The sequence below is a fragment of the Diachasma alloeum genome, unplaced genomic scaffold (genome assembly GCF_001412515.2).
Source record: "Diachasma alloeum isolate Michigan unplaced genomic scaffold, Dall2.0 Dall_scaffold_00179, whole genome shotgun sequence".
Taxonomy (NCBI): Eukaryota; Metazoa; Arthropoda; class Insecta; order Hymenoptera; family Braconidae; genus Diachasma; species Diachasma alloeum.
Window position 1 is genome coordinate 4,919,271 of NW_021680345.1, and position 17,945 is coordinate 4,937,215.

Consider the following 17,945-nt stretch of genomic DNA (forward strand, 5'->3'; position numbering starts at 1 on the left):
GAAACTATGAGAGATAGAGCCTTAAAACCTATTCCATTCGATTCCTGAGGAAATTTGGGTTCCGTATAGGCAGATGGACGGCTCAGAATTGCGTTTTTCCACTTCCTACACCCTATACAAGACGAATTAAATTAATTTTTTTTTGCATTTTCGTTTTTCGCGATTATCTCGGAAACTATGAGAGATAGAGCCTTAAAACCAAATTTGGGTCCCCTATAGGCGAGTGAATGGCTCAGAATTGCGTTTTTCCACTTCCTAGGCCTTATACAAGAGTGTACGGGAGTGATTCACGTAATGGTGCGAATAGTCACGGCCTAAATTTTATATAAAGTTAAATTTCAAGGAAGCGAATAGCTAATAGTACTCATCATTTTTAAATTATGAAATTAATGACCAATTAAAATATCCAAATTTGGAATTATTTTATCAATCAATAATCAATAATTGAGTTCGGAGGATTGACGACTATTTGGCTAATGGAAAATCGCTTTCAAGAAATTTATAAATATTTGCCCAATAGTCCATTTACAATCACATATTTTAAATTATTCAATTTTCAATCCCAAATCCTCAATTATTCAATTCATAGTGAACTGTTGCGTAGTGATTGGCTTCTGCGGTCATTAGTTGATTCGAGGTGACGAAATTTATGATGTCCAAATGATAAAAATTCATCAAGTCATTTGGATTAAGTCCAATAATAAAAAAATCGGTCAAAAACTTCTCGACAACATTCATAGTCAATTGAAGTTTTAAATTGTCAATTATGTTATAATTTTCAAGTTTCAACCCAAACTAAAATCATCATTACTAAAATTAATGGTTGATCCCCATTTATAATTGTTTTCTGTAATTCGTATTCCGTGCACCAAAGGCTAGAATGAAGTTGGACCGGAGGATGGCGACTCGAGAGATTCGAGAGAAGATATCGAGCTTATTACGAGAGGTGGGACTGTTCGACAGGTCTGGCGTGAGAATCGGCTGTGGAGGAGACGACAAGGTGTTGTCCGGGGGCGAGAAGAAAAGACTAGCATTTGCGACCGAAGTAAATTGTCAAAAACTCACCTGAATCAAACACCAACACCTGCTTGGCAACGACTCCATCACACTTGATCACTTCTTTTTGTTCTTAAGCTTCTGACTGATCCAAAGATCCTTTTCCTGGACGAACCAACGACTGGCCAGGACTCCAACTCAGCAACAGTCCTCATTTCACACTTGACAGCCTTTGCGAGTCGAGGCAGAACAGTCCTGTGCACTATTCATCAGCCCAGTTCAGCTATTTTCGATAATTTTCACCGGATTATTCTCGTGGCCGATGGGAGAATTGCGTTCGCTGGCACCAGGGATCAAGCACTTTTGTTCTTTTCAAGGTAATTTCACTGATATAAACACTCCACACTCACGATTTCGTAATTTTTTTAATGTTAAAAGTCTTCGGAAATTTTCAGATTTAATTATTTTGATTGATTTGACGGTTATTGCGATTAATATTTTCAATTTCTTTATACTCATTTGATTAACATTCACCATTATTTTTAAGAATCATTGATACGTTTTTGAAGATTAATAATTGTAGAATTTTAATTGATAGACTTGCTTTCATTTCATTTTTCTCGATATTTTGATTTTAGTTCTTTTCTACTTTCGTTGTGTTCAAGGTAATTTTACTACTGTAGACACTTCACACTCACGATTTGTTCATTTTTTGAACGTTAAAACTTTTTGGAAATGTTCAGGATTAATTTTTTTGTTCACTTTGATGCATATTTCGATCAATATTTTCAATTTCTTCATACTAATTTCGATTACCGTTCATTATTATTTTTAAGAATCGTTGATAAATTTTCAAAAATTAATGATTGCATGATTTTAATTGATAGACTTGTTGACTTGTGTTCATTTCAACTTCCGATGTTTTTAAGCACTCTTGTTTTTGTAAAGGTAATTTCACTGACATAGACACTAACACTATCACGATTTGTTCATTTTTTAAACGTTAAAAGTTCTCAAAAATTTTTAGGATTATTTTTTTGTTCAGACAGGGCTACGAATGTCCGAGTAACTACAACCCTGCTGATTTCCTAGTTGCCACACTTGCAATAGCCCCTAGGGATGAGGACAGCAGCAGAAGAGCTGCTCAGAGAGTTTGTGATGCCTTTTTAACCAGCGATTCCTGCAAAGAGATGGATGTCACGTTACAACTCGAACTTCATATCTCAAAGGCTTACGACGTACGTTTGAGTTTTGTAAATAATAAATGTAGTATTGAATCTATGATTTTTAATGATTAACATTGAATTTCTGCTTTTGCAGTGGAAGAACGACATTTTTCAAGCTGATAATTTGTGAGTAACGAGAATTTTGATTATTTGTGAACGGAGAAAACTATTTTACTAGAATTCTCAAGAGATAATTCTATTTATAATTCATTTTCCTGTTAAACATAATGATTTTGAATTGAGAATAAAATAAGAAGACTTTTTTGAACTAATGAAATTCTCAATTATAACATCATTTTCTGGTATTTCCTATTTTACTATTGATTCATATTTGCTTGAAGAGTAAAATAGTCTTTATATTTTGACGATTTCAGGAGTTCTGAATGTTTTAATTACGACCGTAGATTTTTAATGAATTAATTCACTGGGTAATATTTTAAAAACCGAGAGGTTTCAGGGAAATTATTAACGCCTTTTATGAAGATTTCGAGGATATTTCAAGAGTCTTGTGAACAAATCCCGTGAACACTCCCAATTCCCAAAAAATAAGCCCAAGAATTTTCAAATTTGATTCATCAATTCAGTCCACTCGATTCCTATTATATTTAATCTCCCTAAACATCCCTAAACATCCGAGATAAATTTTTTTTGAACCAATGAAATTCTCAATTATGACACTATTTATTTTAAAAATCGAGATGTTTCAGGGAAATTATCAACGCCTTTTATGGAGATTTCGAGGAGATTTCAAGAGTCCTGTGAAGAAATCTCGTGAACACTTCCAATTCGCAAAAAATGAGCCCAAGAATTTTCAAATTTGATTCATCAATTCAATCCCCTCGATTCCTATGGTTCAATCTCCCTAATTTCAGTATTTTTGTCTCTAGCAAACATCCAAGATGGTGGACGAGGCTGTTCTGGCTGACCCACCGTGGACTATTCCAGGTGTTGCGCGATCCCTCCCTTCAATTCCTGAGAATCCTCCAAAAGCTGGTAAAATCCTAAAAACCGATGATCGAATAATTCTTTGTAGTCAATCCCGACTTCACAGTTTTTCTTTGCATGTGTCAGTGTGTTGCGACCATGGCTGGATTGTGCTTCGTAGGAGCAATCAGCCTGAATCAACTGGGAGTTCAAGCTGTCCAGGGGGTCCTCTTCATCCTCGTGACAGAGAACACGTTCTTCCCAATGTATGCGACTCTCTCCCTGTTCCCACAAGAATTACCACTGTTTCTCAGGGAGAACAGGGCTGGGATGTACTCCACTCATCTCTACTACATCTCTCGATTGATTTCGCTGGTACGTGACTGTTCGCTCCCCAATTTCTGCGGAAATCTGAAGAGCACAGGATTTTTTTATTCAGCAATTGGGGAATTCAACGGGATTATTCTCTCATTTTAGTTTCCTGGATTAATCGTTGAACCTGTTTGCTTCACGATGATCATATACTGGTTAGCAGGCCTCAGAAACACAGCTGAAGCCTTCGGGCTCACTCTTCTTGTAACAATCTTTACTATGAACGTGTCAACAGCTTGTGGCAAGTATTTGTGTTCCTCAATTCTTCATTTCCTTCATTTTCCATTGATAATTAGGGGTTTGCACGATTTTTTTTTTTAATGCATGGGAATTATTAAATACTAATTTTTTTATGAATAAGTTGCTGAAACTGACAGCAAATTCTTGATTTCTCGAATGAAAACAAATTTAGACCTCATATGTTTCATGAAATTTCTTATTTCACGATTTTATTCAATAAAAAAATTCCATTCGAACAAAAAACGCTTGTGACAAGTATTTTCTTCATCTCCCATGGACAGTTGGGGTTTTGCATGTTTTTTTTATTGCTGAATAGAAAAATCGCGTGGAAAAAATGAGATATCCTCTTATCAATTTCGATAAATGATAAAAAATGAATAAATTGCTGCAATTGACAGGAATTTACTGGGCTACAACCTCCTGATTTTTCAAATAAAAAAAATATCTGCGTCTCATATTTTTCATTCCATTTTGGTGTATTTCATCATTTCATTCAATGATAAAATTTCATTCAACCAAGAAAAAAAATCCGGTGGTAAGTATTTACATTCCTCAATTCCCCATTTTCTTCATCTTCCATCGATAGATGGGGTTTTGGATGATTTTTTTTATTGCTGAATAGAAAAATGGCATGGAAAATATCAGATACCCATTTTTTGAATTTCAATAAATAATAAAAAATAAATTAATTACTGCAATTGCAAATAACTTGTTCATTATTCAATAAAAAAATATACATCTCATATTTTTCATTCAATTTTCGTATTTCACCATTTCATTCAATGAAAAAAATTCACTCCTTTTGTGATTAAAATTCCAGGCTGTTTCTTTTCTGCTGCATTCGAGACGGTCCCCCTGGCGATGGCGTATCTCGTGCCCTTCGATTACATCCTGATGACCACAATGGGGCCTTTCATTAAATTAGGGTGCTTATTGTATCTTCATTCGTTATAGTTTCCCTTTGGTTCTCTCTATTCACTATGACATGCTTTCAGTTCACTTCCACTCTACGTCAAGTGGGTCAGGTACATCTCCTGGCTTCTGCATTCAACCGAGGCCCTGACCATTGTGCAATGGCAAGGAGTCCAGAATATCTGTAAGTCCTTCATTCCATTGTGTTTTCGTTCTTGGGAATTTTGAATTCATTTCGAGAAGGATTAATTGTACAAGGAAATGCCAGTGGAGTTTTCCAGATGAGGAAATTTCAGAGGAAAAATGTTTTGATCTGAGGTGAGTGATTCAATTCAATTGACAAAGTGTTTTGGGTTTTTCATTCAAGCCTGTGACTCCTCAACCTCTCAACCTGAACTGCCCTGCGTTACTGACGGGGCTGAGGTCATGGAGATGTACGACTTTGATGAGACCCACTTCTGGCTGGATCTCCTCTCCATGGCTATTTTATCCACCTGTTTTCACATCCTGGGGTATCTGTGTTTGTGGAGAAGGTGTCGAGACAAGCAATAACTTGTTCACCAATTTTTCCACTTCACAGTCAACGTTAGACGATAAATAATGGATAATTTTGACTTATTTGTTAATGTTGTTGTAATCGGAAGGAATAAACTATTTAAATTGTTTCGAAATTAATGATAGGGATCGAAATACGCATTATTCATACGCCAGAATAATTTTGAACCCTCAATTCCCATCTTTTTGTCGAACAACAACATATGAACAGTATTTGCAGAAAGAAGAAAAAGCTCCAGAGGAAAATCAATCAAAAGACTGAATCTTTCAGACTTCTTTCTTCCAAAAAACATTTCTCAAATTTTCATTGGCCCTTGGAGAATGTTTTGTTGACAGTTTTACAAATTTATCCTCCCAAAACAGGATTTATCTCCAGATAAACAATAAACTATTCATTCTTTGCAATATCTTTCTCCATGAGCATTTTATTCATCTGTTTGTTTTATTTTTCTGTTTAAAAAAAATTGAAGAACAAGCAGTTATGCTTGTTCTTTAATTTTTTTCCTTTACAGACCACGTCAGACGATGAATAATCGATAATAAGTATCTCTTATTCACAAACGTTATTATAATCAACAGGAATAAACATTTAAACCCTTTCAAAATAAATAATAGAAATAAATATAAATATTTGCCTGCTGTCTTTCATAAATCAGAATAATTTCAACAGTCTCTGGACAAACAAGGAAGAGTTCCACTTGAGAATAGCGAGTGACTGACTATTTCCAGACCTCATCCTTCCGAAAAAAAATTCTAAAATGCTCTCTGACTCCCAGAGAATTTTTTGTTAATAATTTGACAACTCTCCCCCCCCCCCGCGGATCAGAATTTATTATCAAATCAACAATAAACTATTCATTATTTGCAATACATCCTCCCCATGGCCATTTCATTCGCCAGTTTTCATACCTTGGGGCATGTGTCCGTGTAGACAAAGTCTCTACCCAAGCAATATCCACTTGTTCATCAAATTTTTCCCTTTACAGACCACGTCAGATAATGAATAATCGATAATAACTCCCATTTATTTATAAGTGTTGTTCTAATCAGCAGGAATAAATATTCAAAACCTCTCGAAATGAATAATCAAAATAAATATAAATAATTATCTTCTGTCTTTCATAAATCAGAATAATTTCAACAGTCTCTGGACAAACAAGGAAGAGTTCCACTTGAGAATATCGAGTGACTGACTATTTCCAGACCTCATCCTTCCGAAAAAAAAATTCTAAAATGCTCTCTGGCTCCTAGAGAATTTTTTGTTAATAATTTTACAACTCCTTTCCCCCGCCCCCCCCCCTCCGCCCCCCGGATCAGAATTTATTATCAAATAAACAATAAACTATTCATTATTTGTAATACCTCCTCCCCATGGCCATTTCATTCGCCAGTGTTCATACCCTGGGGCATGTGTCTGTATAGACAGTCTCTACCCAAGCAATAACCACTTGTTCATCAATTTTTTCCCTTTACAGACCACATCAGATAATGAATAATCGATAATAACTCCCACTTATTTATAAGTGTTGTTCTAATTAGCAGGAATAAATATTCAAAACCTCTCAAAATGAATAATCAGAATAAATATAAATAATTTTCTGCTGTCTTTCATACCTCGGAATGATTTCAACAGTCTCTGGACAAAGAAGAAAGAGGTCCAGAGGAGAACACCGAGTGACTGACTATTTTCAGACCACATCCTTCCGAAAAAAACATTTCTCAAATGCTCTCTGGCTCCCAGAGAATCTCTTGTTAACAATTCTTCAACTTTATCCCCCGCAAAAACAGGATTTATTTCCAAATAATCAATAAACTATGCATGCATTGTGATACCTTCGCGATTCCGCCGGGTTCTGCTCGCCGCGCAGTCCCCCGCGCATGTTAGCAAGATGGCGACAGCCGCCGGTAGAGAACAGCTTTGGCGCCCGATCTCTGAATATTCGCGGTAATCCAGCCTAATCCAAGAAAATAATTACCAATAATACGATAATTAACTGATAAAAAGGGACAGCAACGCTTTGTCAATCAATTCTGACATTATTTCCGCGCATAACAAGTGCTAAACAACTGAAACGACAACACCGAAACTGAAAACATTCAGTCAGCCAAAAGTATCCTGTCGAAGGGGCGGGGGAGGAGAGTCGTTGGTACAATCTCAGTAGAAACTTTCCGTTTTGGACACTTCTAGGGAAAATGGCGACATTACGAAAGGCGGTGGAACAGATGGGCACGAAAATTTGTGGACACATTCCCGGATGGTCGGATTCTGATAAAGTGAGTAAACAGGGCTCAGCATTGGAGATGTCTTCAGGAAATGTACCAAGTCGACATTTTTAGTGCAGCGATGCGGTGAGCAATGGCGGGATTATTCTCATTTCGAGCGGAATTACTAACTGAATCGAACTGGCCGTCGGGCAGTAGAATATAATAAGTTGAATCAGCCAGTGGGAAGTAGATGAGCTATTAGCAACGGGAGAAAGGTTTTGTAGGGTGCATTTGGACATGGGGGCGATCTTTTGAACGGTAATCATCAATTTTGGGCGATTTTTTTAAGCTCAGTCGGAGGCGTCAGAAATTTCATTTTCACCTGGGGCCAGGGTGTCAGATCTTGGATTTTTCCCGGGGGAAAGTCGACTTTCGCCAAAAACGAATTTTTTCACCGAGTGAATGCTGATTCCGTATTTACTGGCCCCTCTAATGCCAATAGAACCTTCAGGGGGCCCAGAAATGTAGAAATGAAAAAATTTTTTTTTCACTCGGGGCCAAAGTGTCAGATCTTGGATTTTTCCCGGGGGAAAGTCGACTTTCGCCAAAAACGAATTTTTTCGCCAAGTGAAGGTTGATTCCGTATTTACTGGCCCCTCTAATGCCAATAGAACCTTCAGGGGGCCCAGAAATGTAGAAATGAACAAAAATTTTTTCACTCAGGGTCAAAGTGTCAGATTTTGGATTTTTCCCGGGGGAAAGTCGACTTTCGCCAAAAACGAATTTTTTCGCCAAGTGAAGGTTGATTCCGTATTTACTGGCCCCTCTAATGCCAATAGAACCCTCAGGGGGCCCAGAAATGTAGAAATGAACAAAAATTTTTTCACTCAGGGTCAAAGTGTCAGATTTTGGATTTTTCCCGGGGGAAAGTCGACTTTCGCCAAAAACGATTTTTTTCGCCAAGTGAATGTATATTCCGTATTTACTGGCCCCTCTAATGCCAATAGAACCTTCAGGGAGCCCAGAAATGTAAAAATGAAAAAAAAATTTTTTCACTCGGAGCCAAACTATCAGATATTGGATTTTTCCCGGGGGAAAGTCGACTTTCGCCAAAATCGAATTTTCTCGCCAAGTGAATGTATATTCCGTATTTGCTGGCCCCTCTAATGCCAATAAAACCCTCAGGGGCCCAGAAATGTAGAAATGAAAAAATTTTTTTTTCACTCGGGGCCAAAGTGTCAGATTTTGGATTTTTCCCGAGGGAAAGTCGACTTTCGCCAAAAACGAATTTTTTCGCCAAGTGAATGTATATTCCGTATTTGCTGGCCCCTCTAATGCCAATAGAACCTTCAGGGGGCCCAGAAATGCAGAAATGAAAAAATTTTTTTTTCACTCGGAGCCAAAATGTCAGATCTTGGATTTTTCTCGGAGGAAAGTCGACTTTCGCCAAAATCGAATTTTTTCGCCGAGTGAATGTATATTCCGTATTTACTGGCCCCTCTAATGCCAATAGAACCCTCAGGCGGCCCAGAAATGTAGAAATGAAAAAATTTTTTTTTCACTCGGGGCCAAAGTGTCAGATTTTGGATTTTTCCCGGGGGAAAGTCGACTTTCGCCAAAAACGAATTTTTTCGCCAAGTGAATGTATATTCCGTATTTACTGGCCCCTCTAATGCCAATAGAACCTTCAGGGGGCCCAGAAATGTAGAAATGAAAAAAATTTTTTTTCACTCGGAGCCAAAATGTCAGATCTTGGATTTTTCCCGGGGGAAAGTCGACTTTCGCCAAAAACGAATTTTTTCGCCAAGTGGATGTATATTCCCTATTTACTGGCCCCTCTAATGCCAATAGAACCCTCAGGGGGCCCAGAATCCGTTTCAGCCTACTGCGCAACTTCCCCGCGCATATTCAACATGGCGGCCGGTCTCTCGTGCTGAGCCGAGTGTTTGCTGTGCGGTCCAAGTATTTTCGCGTGAAACAAGTGCACAATCAACAAATTAATACTTAATAACCCAATTATTAAATAATTACACTGCCGAGCAACGATTTTACCATAAAATTTGGCTTTATTTCGCCGAATTACGAGCGGTAGAGCGATATGTAAACTCCAAACGACAAAAAACTTGTCTCTACCTGTCCGTCCTCGCCAGAAAACCGTAAGATGGCGGCTGGTGAGTGCTTCCCGTCAAACATTTCGTGTTCATTAATTTATCAACTCATCAAAAACCTTTAAAATTCTAAATCAAGTTCACAATCAGTGAAAATAATTGTCATGGAGGATTTCATTAGTGGTTTCCTGCTTAAAAGAAGTGTTGAAGTGTCTTGTGAGTTTCATTACTGCCGACGTGTTCCCAAATTACGCGAGATGTCGTCCCCAGTGTAATATAATATCGAACAAATGCACGTGTTTACCCACCTCGAGAGACAGATGGCGCACCCATTGCGTTCTCTCCCGCCAGGAGCTAACACTCCAGCAACTCCACAATACCTGCCTGTTTATTCGTGTGTGTGTATTCGCCGCATTCGAGCAACCGTAGTGACGATTAATATACGCTAGCGTGCGGACGTACATCGACGGCGTATCCCACTCTATCCTCCAGCCAAACATTGTTTTTTTCTCCTCCCCCAGTGTATCGTGGACAAAGTTGACCTCCGAGTGTATTAAACCCCCTGAAAATAAATGAACAAACACCATTGTTTACTCGTAAAATGTTAAAACAGCTCTAAATTGGTTCAATTATGCGTACTGACGCGACGCCCGTGTGCCACAGTAGTCGTGTTACTCGTCCCGGTGTCCGGGAGTGCAAAACGACTATCGTGATTTCAATTAGTGCCCCAGGAAGTCGATGAGGGAGTCGACGTGCTGGCGAGAAGCAACGGAGCATCATTTGGAAAAATCCCGGTGAGTACAAGGCAAAATAAACAGTTTTTATGAATTGAAAAAACGAGAGATTCTCCGGGGGAAAAAATAGAATCACCCTACCGGCTGTTTTTTTCGGCTCACGGAAGTCCCCCAAATCCCCGAATTTTTCGGTCTCCAAAGTCCAAAAAAATCCCGTCCCCTCGGCATTTTTTTTTCTCTCCTTTCTCGTGAGCCGGGATTCTCATACATTCGCTGTGCACTTCTCCCTCGTCTCTCTCGTTCTCCTTTGGCTCCTCTGCGTTACATCTCTCTTTGCCGTCCACCGGACTGAATCGTCCGGCGAGACACACTCGAGGGGGGGATCAAGAAGGATGCCTCGAACCCCTTTTAAAGAGCACGAACCGACGGGACCCTTTTTTATTCGAAAAACACTCGGTGAGTCGATCCGAATGTCCATAAGGAGTGCGATCTTCCTCTCTTCTCCCCACCCTCTCCTCAGGACGAGGGGTTTGTATCCAGTCCCAAGTATCAAACTATAGTGCAGTCTTTTACCTGTAGCCTTTTCTCGAGGCACCACACACACGGCCTTGAGTACAACTCCAATCCATCTTGTCTTTTTAGCCGATTCCCTGAAAACTTGAGAACGTACCAAACTCGTTATTTTGCACGTTTCGAAGAGTAGTCATTTTATTTCACAGGATAAAAAAGTAAATTGGAGGGAGGGAGGGCATGATAGTTGCAGTGGGGGCTTCGTGGAGTTTATCGGGAGGTTCATGAGAATTATTTTACTACCAAGGACGAGTGGAGATGATCTCCTGGTGGGAAGAGTGGGCATAATATACGTACAAACAAACCGTGCATGTCGACCGCAATAATGATGTTAGTATGGTCGTTGGGGAGTCACGAGGCGCCGGTACTAACGTTCTCTCCGTGCGATCGTTATTGGCGGGTGAAAATTCGGGGGAAATGGGGGGGATTTAATTTTTGGGGGCTTTTGTTGGGAGGGGGGAAACCATAACAACGGAGAGGGGAAACGTGACCAGGATTATTAGAATTATTTTTGGTCGAATAATTTTGGTAAAACAGGTATTTCAACATTTCTCTGCAGATCGAATGGCTTTGGAGATATTCGAGGAATCGTCTGTGTGGATTTTTTGAATCATTTGGTATTCTCTCATTTTATTTTCATGTATTTTTGGCTGATAATTCCGGGGGAAATTCTTGGGAATTTTTATTACACTATATTCCAAGTTTTATCGAGAAGTCAAGGGAAAATGGAGATTTTAGTTCAATTAATGCACGAAAATGAATTTGTTATTGTAAATCTTAAATTTCACGATTTTTCCTCTTGCATTGAATTCAATGTCACAATCCTTAAAATTACTACTCAACTTTTCATGAAATTTCATTTTTTTTTCCAATAGTGTAGTCCCAATAACACTTACATAATCATCAGAAAATAATGACTTAATGATTTCATCAATTAATCGAATGAGAATTAGTTTATTGAACTCGTGATGGCATGTAAGAATTTGTGGTGAATATTCCAAGAATGTTGAATGAAAAAAATTCAATCCAGAATAATCCATCAGCGATGACCAGTTGACAGTCGACATTTTTCTTCCCCCATTGACAATGAAGCTATTTAAAAATAGCTGTTAGATGCACTCGAGTATGACGAGGCGGATTCCTCGTCCTTGTTCACCCATAATTGTCTCGTATTTTATTCTCCGAAGACCTGTTGGACAACAGGAAAGAATAATAAAAGAAAAAACACTATTTTCTCAGCCGATAAATCGTAATCGTCGGAGTTTGTCTTCCATTATCACGTCTCAATGTTGACATTAATATACCCAGTATTGAGTCTTCAGGTACAGTTTGTATAGACACATGTGGAGTTTCTGTCCTGTGATTACTCGGAGCGGTTGTAGACTGCATTGCAGTGTCGACCTGGCACCCATGTGTCTCTATCCGTTACGAGGTACAAAGAGCAAGGGAAAAAATTGTTGAAGATAGGAGGAAAAAATAAGTATGTGACCGGCTGGGTCTCTTGAGGTTCTGCAGTCGAGTGGAATGTATTACAGGTATTTACTCATTGCCCCCCCTGAGGCTCGATACGTACTTGAAGACTCGACTGGCGTGACTGTCTGTGGATACCAGTAGAGTTTACTAGGAAGACATGTAAAAATAAATACGGACGACCTTGTCAATAATTTTTTTCTCGTTGCCTTTTTGGATTTTTGGGATAAATGGACAGCTCTGGTGGGAACACGATTGAAATTTCATTGATAGTCGNGGGAAACCATAACAACGGAGAGGGGAAACGTGACCAGGATTATTAGAATTATTTTTGGTCGAATAATTTTGGTAAAACAGGTATTTCAACATTTCTCTGCAGATCGAATGGCTTTGGAGATATTCGAGGAATCGTCTGTGTGGATTTTTTGAATCATTTGGTATTCTCTCATTTTATTTTCATGTATTTTTGGCTGATAATTCCGGGGGAAATTCTTGGGAATTTTTATTACACTATATTCCAAGTTTTATCGAGAAGTCAAGGGAAAATGGAGATTTTAGTTCAATTAATGCACGAAAATGAATTTGTTATTGTAAATCTTAAATTTCACGATTTTTCCTCTTGCATTGAATTCAATGTCACAATCCTTAAAATTACTACTCAACTTTTCATGAAATTTCATTTTTTTTTCCAATAGTGTAGTCCCAATAACACTTACATAATCATCAGAAAATAATGACTTAATGATTTCATCAATTAATCGAATGAGAATTAGTTTATTGAACTCGTGATGGCATGTAAGAATTTGTGGTGAATATTCCAAGAATGTTGAATGAAAAAAATTCAATCCAGAATAATCCATCAGCGATGACCAGTTGACAGTCGACATTTTTCTTCCCCCATTGACAATGAAGCTATTTAAAAATAGCTGTTAGATGCACTCGAGTATGACGAGGCGGATTCCTCGTCCTTGTTCACCCATAATTGTCTCGTATTTTATTCTCCGAAGACCTGTTGGACAACAGGAAAGAATAATAAAAGAAAAAACACTATTTTCTCAGCCGATAAATCGTAATCGTCGGAGTTTGTCTTCCATTATCACGTCTCAATGTTGACATTAATATACCCAGTATTGAGTCTTCAGGTACAGTTTGTATAGACACATGTGGAGTTTCTGTCCTGTGATTACTCGGAGCGGTTGTAGACTGCATTGCAGTGTCGACCTGGCACCCATGTGTCTCTATCCGTTACGAGGTACAAAGAGCAAGGGAAAAAATTGTTGAAGATAGGAGGAAAAAATAAGTATGTGACCGGCTGGGTCTCTTGAGGTTCTGCAGTCGAGTGGAATGTATTACAGGTATTTACTCATTGCCCCCCCTGAGGCTCGATACGTACTTGAAGACTCGACTGGCGTGACTGTCTGTGGATACCAGTAGAGTTTACTAGGAAGACATGTAAAAATAAATACGGACGACCTTGTCAATAATTTTTTTCTCGTTGCCTTTTTGGATTTTTGGGATAAATGGACAGCTCTGGTGGGAACACGATTGAAATTTCATTGATAGTCGAGTTTTAATTTTTAGGTGGGTGAAGTTTAATTCGATTTAGGCGGAAAAAATAGTAAAATTTAGGATTTCACTGAAATTTTCAATTTTAACTTGAATATTCAGCACAGAATTACGAGGCATTGTCAATTAATTGAAAATTCAAGAACACACTTACCAGAATTTTCATGATTTTGATTAGGTTTCATGTGTTAATGGTCTGAAATTTGCAATTTGCGATGATTTATCCAAAATTTTGAATTTTCAATCATGAAATTACTAGAAATTTCAGTTAGAAGGATAATGTGATAAAAATTTCCAAGAACTGTACCAGAAATATCAGTCAGTAATTTTTTTAATTGAATAGTTAATTACATTCAAGATCGAATTATTCATCAATCTTTTTATGAATATCCATAATTACCAACCATTCATCAGTATATCAAATTCAATTTTCGGTTTTCATAAAATTCTCAGCAATTGAATGAATTCCTCCATCATTGAAAATCAATTGTTGAATATTTTGATAATTCACATTTTGAATTTGCGGTGCAATTTCCTTTCATTATAGTTTTTTCATTTCCATAAATAATGAAAAATTGATGAGTTGTGACGCCACAATCAGGACTTTCCTGCTTATTCCTTCCGCATTTTTAACTAGATTTTTCACGATTAAAAAATATCCATTTAATCATGTTATAATGGAAAAATCCCACGCAACAGCTCTCAGCACTCTGAAAAATGTCTGTCTTTATTTTGAAGTGTTAAAGATCAAATTACTTCACTTTTACCCAATCCATTTCTCTCAATACGGAAGCATTGCCGTATCACAATGAATGGAAAACTGGCTTTGACGTTTTTTTCAAGCTGATCGACGTCCAACTCTACTCGTCTTTTAAAACGATAGCTGGTATCGGCTATCGGGGCACCATTGCACCGAGTGGAGACTCGATCGTTTCCACACGCCTTTGAGATAAGATAACGCACATTTATTTTCTTTTTCAACAGTTTCTTTTGGTTTTATTTGTCTTTTATTTAGAATTGTCTCGCTTTATTCTTTCTCATTCATGGACAAGATCTTTCTTCTTGTACACGATGTGGAATACGTTTGGGGGCGAGGCACAAAGCCATCCGGACGAGTGTGTGCGAGACTCGCTTCCTTTTGTTGAAACAAAAAGATGAGGTGGTATTTTGAGGGAAAAAGCAGAGCTAGTCACAGTCGATCGGGTTATTACTTTCACCCGACGGGAATGATGACGTTTTAAAAATGAGGATCTATCGCATTACCGTTACGTTACATGGATCATTGTTCTCCAACATTGTTCATGATCATGGGGTTTTTAATTTTTTTATTCAATTAAATGAGGATTTGTGAGAAGACTGGTCTATGCAGACTATTTCGTGAATATCTGAGAAGGTAAAGAATTTATAAATAAAAAAGTTGAGACTAAAAAAGTATTCTAAAATATATTGTTTCTATTTCGTAAACAATTGTGATTTTCATTCCTGAAAATATTTAGTTGTTCTAAAGACGGGTCCGGGCAGACTATTTCATGAACATTTTGTAAACTACAAAAATTATAGAAAAAACGTCTCTAAAAAAAATTCTTTTGTTTTTTTATGGTTCAAAAAGATCTTAAAATTTATTCTTGAATATTTTTCGTTTCTATTTCATAAACAATTGTGGTTTTTATTGCTAAAAATATTTAGTTTGAGGATGAATCGGCTGGAGTACTTATGGCCCAGTTCGATGAACCAAAGATATTTCAAGATCGTATCTAGGAATAATTCACTCCATGCAAATGAGGGCAAAATCTGCTTCTTCGTGAGGAAAAGAAATTCGATAAATTTTGCAAACATGTTGAAAGCTAATGATTGAGAAAAAAATGTTGAATTATTCCGTAGCTCGTAGGATTATTTATAAAAAGCTTTTCGATAATTCTCTTCATCGCTCAAATTTTTTAACATGAATTAATCAAGAATTGTTGGAACAAATTCTATCGTTTTTTTATGGTTCAAAACGATCTTGAAATTTATTCTTCAATATCTTTCCTTTCTATTTCATAAACAATTGTGATTTTTATTTCTAAAAATATTTAGTTTGAGGATGAATCAGCTGAAGTACTTCTGGCCCAGTTCGATGAACCAAAGATAATTCAAGATAGTATCTAGGAATAATTCACTGCATGCAAGCGAGGGTAAAATCGCTTTCTTTCTGAGAAAAAAAAATCCGATAAATTATTTCGCCAACATTTTCAAAACTACTTCCGCCTCAGTTCGATGAACCGAAGATAATTCGAGATAATGTGTAGAAATAATTCACCACAAGTGAATGTAAAAATCCACAATTGTTCTCTAAGTGAAGAAAAATTACTTCAGGCTGACCATTTTGTGAGTATCTTCAAAACTAGAAAGTTCTCTAGGAGATATTTTCGCTCGTTTTTCCCCCATGTTCACCAATGATATTTTTTTTCTCAAAATATTTAGTCTGAGGATGAATCAGCTTGATTACTTCCGCCTCAGCTAGATAAACAGCAGAAAATCCCTCGAAATAAAGATATATTTTGCTGCAAAGGGAAATCTAGTAAATATTGTCTTTATTTTACTGCTTGATTGTGGTATTTTCCCACTTCTCCATGAAACAGATAACTCGAGGTCGCTTTGTAAATACGCACGAAATCCCCTGGGGAAAAAAGACGTAAATGAATTTTCATAAATTTTTGGACAACGAGATGACCGATGACGCAAACAATTGCGCACTAGTATCGAATGACGAGTGATCTCATATAATATAAAAATTACGCAATGCAATGGCGTTGCCGATGGGCCGGTTGGCCTCGTGGTGTGCTGAAGGGACACACAATATCCCAGCGTAAACGAAACGAAAATGTGGCTATCGTACCGCTGTATCAAATTCGACGAGAACCACAAGAGTGGTTTGGGATTTTTCAATCTCTTTCTCCCACTCGACCATTTTTTTTTTTCGTACACAAATTTTTTTTTCTCTCTTTTATTCGCATTATGAACCTTTGCGTGGCTCCCAAGAGGAGTTCCAGATATACTGTTATTCGCAGTTGAAAATAAAAGGGGAAAAAAATGAAGCGAAGGATGGGATAAAAATGGAGGCAAAAAAACAAGCCCTCTCGACCGGGTCTCAGCACGAATCGTGCCTTTTAACCGGAGCCGAACTCTTGAAGCTGAGGCAGTTATCTCGTTTCTTTTCACTCGGGAGTCTAAAGGATTTCTCACATTGCAGAAGTCATTTTGAAAGAACCATTTATTTTATACCGATGATATAAAATATTACTTATGGGGATTGTCATGGTATATTGTTGGAGAAAAAATGGCAATTTCATGGATAGTTGGCTAGTAATGTTCAGGAAAGTGATATTGAACTCGATTCAGGGGAAAAAAATTGTGAAATTCCAGGTTTTACAGGAAATCTAATGAAATTTCACATTTTTTAGAACAGAGAGATGAGAATTCCCGAGAATTAATTGATTTTCAATGAATATTCTGCATTTTTCAAAATTTTCGATGTATTTCTGGAACATTTTGAGGGATTTAGACATTGGAAAATCATAATTTAATTTTTGAATTTTTTATTTTCAATCAAAAATTTATTCTCTCTGTAATTATCAACGTGTGAATTTTTTTGGTGAACATAAGACTCGTTCAAGAAAATTTTCTTCCAGCCCAGTGTAATCGTTTCTGATTATCTGAAGAATTATCCGTGCAATTTGAATTTATTTCATGCCGCAATATTCGTGATGATAATATCCACATGTAGAAAAATAAAAATCCAATGTAAATGTGAGGGAAGATGCACACGCATTTCCCATCCCCATTTCTACCAATATTTTAATGCAATTCAGCTTCTCCATACACTCGAGCACTTTTTTATCGCTGAATGCACACGCAATTCTACGACGTGATATTAAATGAATGTAACGCAATCCCCTCCGGTCCGTCGGCCGACGTACTGAGATCTCAATCTGCTGACAGTCGCTGCATCAACATATTTATTTATATTTCATAAACTACGACGGTGGGTGAAAAGGGGGGGGGGGGGGGTCCACTGTTAGAAAATT

The 17,945-nt window shown here is 37.5% G+C and overlaps 2 protein-coding genes across 8 annotated transcripts in view; both read left to right on the forward strand.

The window, feature by feature from the left end:
• Positions 1 to 5,269, forward strand: part of LOC107041045 (protein scarlet) — a 12,703-nt gene extending 7,434 nt beyond the window's left edge. Inside the window, exons 4-13 of the mRNA XM_015261407.1 lie at positions 875 to 1,045; positions 1,135 to 1,373; positions 2,042 to 2,234; positions 2,317 to 2,348; positions 3,110 to 3,215; positions 3,294 to 3,521; positions 3,624 to 3,759; positions 4,579 to 4,684; positions 4,754 to 4,854; positions 5,038 to 5,269. Coding sequence (XP_015116893.1) covers positions 875 to 1,045; positions 1,135 to 1,373; positions 2,042 to 2,234; positions 2,317 to 2,348; positions 3,110 to 3,215; positions 3,294 to 3,521; positions 3,624 to 3,759; positions 4,579 to 4,684; positions 4,754 to 4,854; positions 5,038 to 5,222 — 1,497 coding nt within the window. The 3' untranslated portion in view covers positions 5,223 to 5,269. The remainder of the gene's footprint in view (positions 1 to 874; positions 1,046 to 1,134; positions 1,374 to 2,041; positions 2,235 to 2,316; positions 2,349 to 3,109; positions 3,216 to 3,293; positions 3,522 to 3,623; positions 3,760 to 4,578; positions 4,685 to 4,753; positions 4,855 to 5,037) is intronic.
• Positions 5,270 to 9,975: 4,706 nt separating this feature from the next.
• The window catches only part of LOC107042685 (rho GTPase-activating protein 21), a 120,586-nt gene continuing 112,616 nt past the window's right edge, over positions 9,976 to 17,945 (forward strand). For all 7 annotated transcript variants that reach the window (XM_015263835.1, XM_015263843.1, XM_015263851.1 and 4 more), the window contains exon 1: positions 9,976 to 10,332. The gene's annotated coding sequence lies outside the window, so the exon portion shown is untranslated. The remainder of the gene's footprint in view (positions 10,333 to 17,945) is intronic.